Here is a 7631-nt window from a genome sequence, read left to right as displayed (position 1 = left end):
CCCGACTCCGGCGATGATGGCACGGGGCCTGACCCCATGGGAGGTGGGATGTCTATGGGGACTGGTCGACCCTCGCAAAGTCCGATTAGTAAGGTTTATGTTTCTGTTTAAAACTAGACTATGTTTCGGTGGATGTTAATATGAATTATGTGTCGAGATTCTGACTAAGTTTTACTCTGCAGGATACTCCTCTATTTTTTAGGAGATCGGTAGAGTTGCTCTAACACGTAAGAAAAGAAAAGAAAAACTGAAAAGAAAATTTTGCACAGAATGTAAGATCTCATAAATATAACATCAACTGGGACATAACCAAGTCTCCGTCAACTAAGATTTAGCATAACTGCACCTAAATTGTACATATCGATATCAACTTTGATGGGTTTTCATCTTAGGTCTTTCCTACTGCTCCACGGCTTTATGAATTCTGAGTCCAAGGACGGGAGCAAACAAGAACCTTCTGCATGTTGGAACCTGGAGAGCATGTGATCTTCTGAACTTTGAAAAAAAAAATTGAGACAAAAACTTTGAAAGCGTAAACCTCCTTTTTTTTGCAAACCTCTTGTTCGTGAGCACGACAAGTTTACGGAGGCCCGGGAAGGGCCCAACCGCATTTCGAACACGTCGTTTTCATGTTGGTTGGGCTTGTATATTGAACCACTAGACGTGTAACGGCCCGCTCACTAGCCACTGCATCTTACCCCTCAAAAAAAACTAGTCACTGCCTCTTTCGTTGGATCGGCCAGGTTCCAACCATGCGGCCGGCCCATGCGCCGCGAACCTCCTTTTGTTTTTTGCAAACCTCTTGTTCGTGAACACGACAAGTTTACGGAGGCCCGGGAAGGGCCCAACCACATTTCGAACGCGTAGTTTTCGTGTAGGTTGGGCTTGTATATTGAACCACAAGTTTACGTGTAACGGCCCGCTCACTAGTCACTGCCTCTTACCCCTCAAAAAAAAAATCTAGTCACTGCCTCTTTCGTTGGATCGGCCAGGTTCCAACCATGCGGCCGGCCCATGCGCCGGCGTCGGCGGCGCGCGGAGGCCGGGCGCTGTACGAGCTGTACAGGGCGGCGAGCCGCGCGGCGGCGCCGGCGGTGCTCCTGTGGCGGCGGCTGCGAGGGCTGGAGCACCAGTCGCGCTGGCCTGAGCGGCTGGGCCGGCCGTCGGTCGCGCGGCCTCGGCCAGGCTCGCCGCTCGTGTGGTTCCACGCCGTCTCCCTCGGCGAGGGCATGGCCGCGCTCCCGGTCGTTTTTCACTGCGCGCGCCTCCACCCCGGCCTCCCTATCCTCCTCACCACCACCACTCTCTCCGCCTTGTAAGTCCCACAATCACCACGGAGCATTTGAGCGGGTTATTTTATTTATACATAATGTGGTCAAGCTTTAACTTCCCTTCTTTGTTTTGACAATAGCAAAGTGATAAAGGATTTGCTACCCGATGTTGTCATATATCAGGTGAGTTTGGAGATTGCTCCACACCTTCAGAGCTCTCGTGTTATGCTGAGGTTAATTTAGTGATGCCATGTCCAATGTAGATGATTGGAGAGCTGTTTGGTAACAGGAAATCATTTGTTCTTGCCACATACTCCCTCGGTCCCAAAATAAGTGTCGCTGAGTTAGTAGCGCACATCTTGTAGCACCTCTAACTAAGAGAAAACGCTATACTGTATGTAAAGTGCAGGAGCTTAGCAATCGCGTACGCGTAGGTCATATCCTTAAATAAAATTTGAATAATTAAGGGGCTAATTTTGTTGCATTGGTGCTTGATTAGGCACCGCTGCTTAACTTTATCTGGTACTTGTGCATATAACTATCTCTAGTAAATGGATAGTACGACCATCTCGACACCTATAAGAGGTAATTGTATTGGCTTTATTCAGCTCTCTCAGTAAAACTGTTTCTGCCTCAACATATGGCTAATTGAATTTCTTTGGTAATGCTACTACTGTTCAGCTGTACCACTTAAAATTCTGTTAAGTGGAAATGCTACTACTGCCACTTTGATTATTTATTGTAATATCTGATAGCGAGTTGTGTGAATATAGCTATTTGTCCCTCTAAATTCTAATGATGCATTTGTTGAGTGTCTGTAGTTTGCACCTCTTGACTGTCCTGACGCAATAGAAAGTTTCATTGGATACTGGAAGCCAAGTTTGATTCTTCTCATGGAAAGTGAATTGTGGCCAAACCTCATCATGTCTGCAGCAGAGAAAGGGGTGAGCAGTTCTTTCATGATCTTGTGCATCACCAGCTCTCTGTTAATGATCTTTCCCATATTCTAATTTCTAGAGTCTGGGCAGCCTTTTCAAAACTTCCTGCATGCTGTATGCATGAGCAGATTTTATTGCCTTTGTTGTTTATTAGTGTCTGCATCATTCCCTAGCTAATTGTTTGTTATGAACATGACTGGCCTGCATATTTTCAGATTGCAGTGGCTCTTTTAAATGCCCGCATGTCCTTGAAGTCGTTCAACCGTTGGTCTGTGCCTCTAGGGTTACCATTAGTCTCTCTGATGCTCTCGAAACTATCACTTGTTATCCCACTGGTAAGTAACAGTAGAGGTTTAAACCCTACTTTTATGTTGTACAACTGTTACCCCCATCAGCGTTCATTTTATCTGGTGCAGAGTACCATCCAAGCTGTTCGTTTTCAGTTGCTCCATACACCACCGAACAAAATCCATTTCGCTGGCGATTTAAAATATGGTATTTTATGTTTATCTCTTTTTTTTCTAGTCATTCATTGTTTTGAGAATACGTTTGGTAGTGAACCTATGAGTGGCACAATTCTAAAGGCAATCTCAGGAGCTTGAAAAGATGACCCTGTTCAAAAGTGAGGTGATTTATTGTGACTCATATGATTTACCTAGCTGTTGGTGATGTTGAGGTTCGGGAGAAAGAGTTGAATACAATCAAAGATCTGCAGCGACAGTTCAATGATAGGCCCATCTGGATGGCAGCTTCAGTTCACAGAGGTGAAGAGGAAGGTAAGCACGCCAGAAGTGCACCTTTTGCTATTAAGTGCACCAATATAATTTGTTGTGCATCTGCCGTTCCAGTGAACTGTACGCTCAATCAACTATATGGTGGTCCCCTGCTAGCCTAACCTCTTTGTTGACTTCCTTACAGTCTCCAAGTACAAGTTTATCCATTGCTAAGTGCTGTTCAAATCATGAAATCAACATTAAGTAAAATACCTCACATGATGAATATATCCATGCAATCTTCACATGGCCAATCAAGGGGTCAGAATTGCAAGTTTTAAATGTTTGACAGCTGTTTTTGAAGGGGACTTGGATTAGGAATGGGGAGTAGATAAGCAGATTGCCTTTGCGAGCTGTTATGTTCATGGAATATGCCTTCAATATATTTAAGATTGCCTAGTCAACAGACTTCTGTACTCTCCAGGTTGCCAAAATTTATAATTATAGCTGTCTCTGTTCTTGGAGCCGCCTATCATTTCATATCCTTCTAATTGATCTTCTGTCCTTCCCTTCAGTTTTCGTACCATTCTCGTAGTACACCAATCATGGAAAAGGACCTTGCACAGTGTTTTTTTGTGAAGCAATGTAAAAGAATTCATTTCCTAGGTCATAATGGCAGTGTTCTCAACACAAAACGATTCCTTGAGGCTACCTTAACTTTATTTTTGTTTTTCAGTCATTCTCCGCGTTCATGGCGAGTTAATCAAGGCGTATCCTTCGCTACTTTTAATTCTCGTGCCTAGACATCCTCAGGACATCAAGAATGTTTCTTTAGTACGTTAATGGTGCCTTTTCATACCCCTTCTATTTTACCCTGTTTGGTGTATGAGCCAGTTCCTGAGTACAACGTTAGTTATTTGGCTACTTACCAGTTTTCTAATACTTTCTCCGTTCCAAAATGTAAGTAGTTTTAGACATTGACCCTCTAAGTTGATACTTTGAACAGTATTTTTTTACGATGCGTATGTTGTGTAAAGCAAAAATTTATATACAGTATGGAAATATATTTCACAATGGATCTAGTCATACTAATTAAGCTTTGTAAATGCTACCAGCTCTTTTCCATAATTATGGTCAAACTTTAAAAAGTTTGACTTGGACAAATGCTAAAACTGCTTACAATTTGGAGTGAAGTAAGTATCATATCTTGTTGGTTATTCAAAAATCAAATGATTGTAAATACTTAAGATGAGGAGCAAGTGTTATGGGAGTTACTGTGTTTACTGTATAAGGTTCGAGTACTGTGAATAACAGAACTGTACATGACTTGAAGTTTGATAGTTTTTCTAAAGCATGAAGAACAGATAACTGAGCGTTGCCAAGTTAGTTTGGTGTGTCAGTGCATGCCCAGCCCACTTGCTTTCGTGTTGTGAACTCCACATGGAGCTCAGGGTTGCCTCTCGTTCTTTATGAAAAACAAACAAAGAGGCTACTCCCTGTAGTTCTAGTGTTTTTCTTGTATTATTTTTAAAGCATAAAGAGCATACGATACATTTTAATGTAAACTTGGTACTACAATGGGCCTGAACCATATATTTGTATACAATTTCTTGCAGGCACTGAAAAAACATAAGGTCAATTTTGTGCTGAGGTCAACAATGGAATTGGTGTCTATAAACACTAGGGTATACGTGGTTGATACTTTAGGTTTGTGTAATCCCTCCATCGGAAAATGTGTGCATTATTTCTGTACAGATTATGTATATATCCATTTGAACTATTAGTTAATGGCAGAAAATATGATGGAAAGCAGGGGAATTAAGAATGCTCTACAGGGTCACTCCAATAGCAGTTGTGGGAGGCTCATTTTTACCTAGCTTGTCTGGCCATAATTTTTCCGAGGCTGCTGCAGCTGGTTGTGCTGTTCTAACTGGTAAGGCAAAGGTATCTACCTATTTGAGCTTGCATCGTTTCTTTGGCCAAATCAGAGCGTATAGAGTTTGATGATTTGCGCTGGCTTTCAGGTCCCCATGTTGGACATTTCTATCATATGCTGGTTGAAATGTGGCAAATAAATCCTCTAGCTGTCAAGCAGGTGACAAGTTGTTCTGTAACTTCCCACTTATTTAAGGGGTCCCTTTACTGAAACATAACTATGGCGCATCATTTGCATTGTTTATTGAATGACTTGCTCTTGCACACCACTAACCAATGCCAAGGGTAGTTCGATCATGCACAGTGGTACTTTCTTGGTTGGCTTTCTTTCTACTTCAGGGATTTGTTAGGAATTAATATTAATGCTTAATGGGGTGAAAGCCATTGACTGTTCTTTAGGCACAAGGTCTTACGATCGGGCCTATTGAAGGCTGGTCTTTTACTTTTCCTCCCATTCTAGAAACCTGATGCCAATGCACTTTTCAGTTGACAGGAGAAGCTGAACTGTTGGAGGTGCTAAAAGAACTGCTTGGCGATTCCAAAGCTCTAGAAGCACGTCAAGGAGCTGCAAAAGATGCATTTTCCATCATGTCACATGGAGTTGTGAACCGTGTATGGAATCTGGTCTCCAGGTTCGCCATCGACTCCCAACAGAAACGTGGAATAGTTGATTAAGCCTATGTAAGTCTCCCCAGTGTGTGTGCATGTAACATGCTTCTTTACTGATGATACCAACATTTAACACATTTATGTCTGCCAGTGGATTTCTTCAGGGACTGCCTCAGTACGTATGGCGACCCTCCCTCGAAAGCCGGAGGTCTCAAGAATTTCTTCGTACAACCTGTTTTGCAGTTTTCATATGATTGTACTACCAAACATCACATGTCTGTTGAGTGGTGACAAAGGAGACAGATCTCAAATTATAGGCAACCCAACTAGTCCTGCAGTCGCTTGAAGGAACGCTGGAACAGTATCCCAATCCTAGTTTTGTCTATTCTGTTCGATTTACTCCTATCTCAGAGATCTAGTATTCCCTCCAATCCAAATTAATTGTCACGGCTTTAGTACAACTTAATATGTTTCTGGAAAATTCTTCTGGGCATAGATTTCAAAATGAGACCCAAATTTAGTTCAGGAAGGTGGCGGATTGGCAGTTAACTGCACATGATTGATCTTCTACCATGCGCATGAGCATGACCTTTGTCCTTGTCAAAATACTTTATTGGTGGCATCGTACCATCGTGCAGCTTCAGAAAGGAACGGGAATGGCAAACGTATGACCGGTCTGCGGATTAGCACGAGTTGGCTGCCCCCATTTCATTGCGCAACGCGCAGTGCGTGCTTTAACTGCCTGTCCGCATGGAAAAGAGCAAGGCCAACATGTTCCGGTTCGATCGATTTAATCCAGTCACCCGTCCTGGTGTTTCGTTACAATCCAACCACCCCAACACCAACCATTTGATGTCTCTACTATCGTCACCTTTTGGCTTACTTGTTTGTTTCTTGCTGTTGTAGGATTTTTTTAGGGAGTTGTTGGATTCAGTTTCATTGTTCGTGTTAAACCTCCTAGCCCTCCCGTAAAAAAAAAGAACTCCTAGCCCTAACACCCTGTCTTAGGACATCTCTAGCAAATACCCTGAAACTCAAAATTGAGGAGCAAAAGTGATATTTGGGCCAAAAAGAGCCTAACTAGTAGACCCCCTAAAAACAAAACTTTACTGAATTTGAGTATTTGAGTCCCCAAAGCTTGCCCCCCCTCTCAAATTTAGTTTGCGTCAGCTCAGCTGACAAAAACTCCCGCACCCCCTCCCGCCCACCCCGCCGCCGCCGTCGTCGTCGGCCGTCCCCTTCCCTGATGTTCGGCGAAATGAGTAGGCCTTCCCCGGCCGCACCCCTGGACACTAATGCCAGCGTCGGAGACCCATTGATGGCCATGAATTCAGCGGTGCAGCCACCAAAAAGGCAGCATTAGGGGAGGAATCTCATTGGCAACAAAGCATCGACGACAGTCGTTGACAGTCCCTCCGTCGGCCAACGGAAAAGGCGACGGTCAACACAGTGACACTGACGAAGAAAAAGAAGAATGTGGCCGCCTATTCGCTTCCCCCTCGACCTGCCGCAGCTCCGGCAACTGCTACCCCATCTCTTGTTTCCACACAGGCAACCCCTCCACCGCGGGCGACCGAGGATGGGATGGATTCGAATGCTACAACCTGTGATGACGACATGCTCGAGGAAATGCCCAAAAGGTTAAAAAAATCCCTCTTTTCATTATTGGTTGCATTTGCTTAGTATACTGATGCAATCTTCGATATTGATTGCTAGGTTCCTCCTTTACTTTTGTAGTGAGCAAATGAACAATGATGCCCAATATTTCATGAATGAATTGAATTCAAGTCACACACTTGGGCTCGATGACATTGCGATGACTATGCCATATAACCAAACAAGAGATGTCAAGATGATGGACGAGGAGATCGATGAGAGTCAAGTGAAGAGGAAGCCGAGGACGTGTAACTACAAGATCGATGAAGGCAAAGCTCTGTGTGAAGCTTGGATCAACGTCTCTCTCGATGCCACAATCGGTGCTGACACGTCTCCAACGTATCTATAATTTATGAAGTATTCATGCTGTTATTTTATCATTCTTGGATGTTTTACAATCATTTTATAGAAACTTTATATCATTTTTTGGGACTAACCTATTGACCCAGTGCCCAATGTCAGTTGCTGTTTTTTGTTTGTTTTTTTACATCGCAGGAAACCAATATCAA

The 7631-nt window shown here is 43.4% G+C and overlaps 1 protein-coding gene across 2 annotated transcripts; it reads left to right on the top strand.

Annotated features, from left to right (window-relative positions):
* Positions 1 to 935: 935 nt before the first annotated feature.
* On the top strand, positions 936 to 5991 carry LOC123079809 (probable 3-deoxy-D-manno-octulosonic acid transferase, mitochondrial). 2 transcript variants are annotated; one of them, XR_006438114.1, is made up of 12 exons: positions 936 to 1315; positions 1412 to 1454; positions 2093 to 2215; positions 2425 to 2544; positions 2626 to 2704; positions 2869 to 2985; positions 3659 to 3756; positions 4539 to 4629; positions 4736 to 4866; positions 4947 to 5017; positions 5344 to 5538; positions 5618 to 5991. XR_006438114.1 is itself a non-coding variant. In XM_044502622.1 (12 exons), exons 1-11 carry the CDS (start codon positions 1002 to 1004, stop codon positions 5530 to 5532), a joined length of 1365 nt encoding a protein of 454 aa, XP_044358557.1. In that variant the 5' UTR covers positions 943 to 1001; the 3' UTR covers positions 5533 to 5538; positions 5618 to 5991. The 2 variants fall into 2 exon arrangements, 1 of the variants encoding a protein (XP_044358557.1); XM_044502622.1 differs by having other exon boundaries at positions 943 to 1315; positions 4736 to 4855.
* The last annotated feature ends 1640 nt before the right edge of the window (positions 5992 to 7631 follow it).

The sequence above is a fragment of the Triticum aestivum genome, chromosome 3D (assembly GCF_018294505.1).
Source record: "Triticum aestivum cultivar Chinese Spring chromosome 3D, IWGSC CS RefSeq v2.1, whole genome shotgun sequence".
NCBI lineage: Eukaryota > Viridiplantae > Streptophyta > Magnoliopsida > Poales > Poaceae > Triticum > Triticum aestivum.
This window is presented reverse-complemented; position numbering and strand designations above follow the sequence as displayed.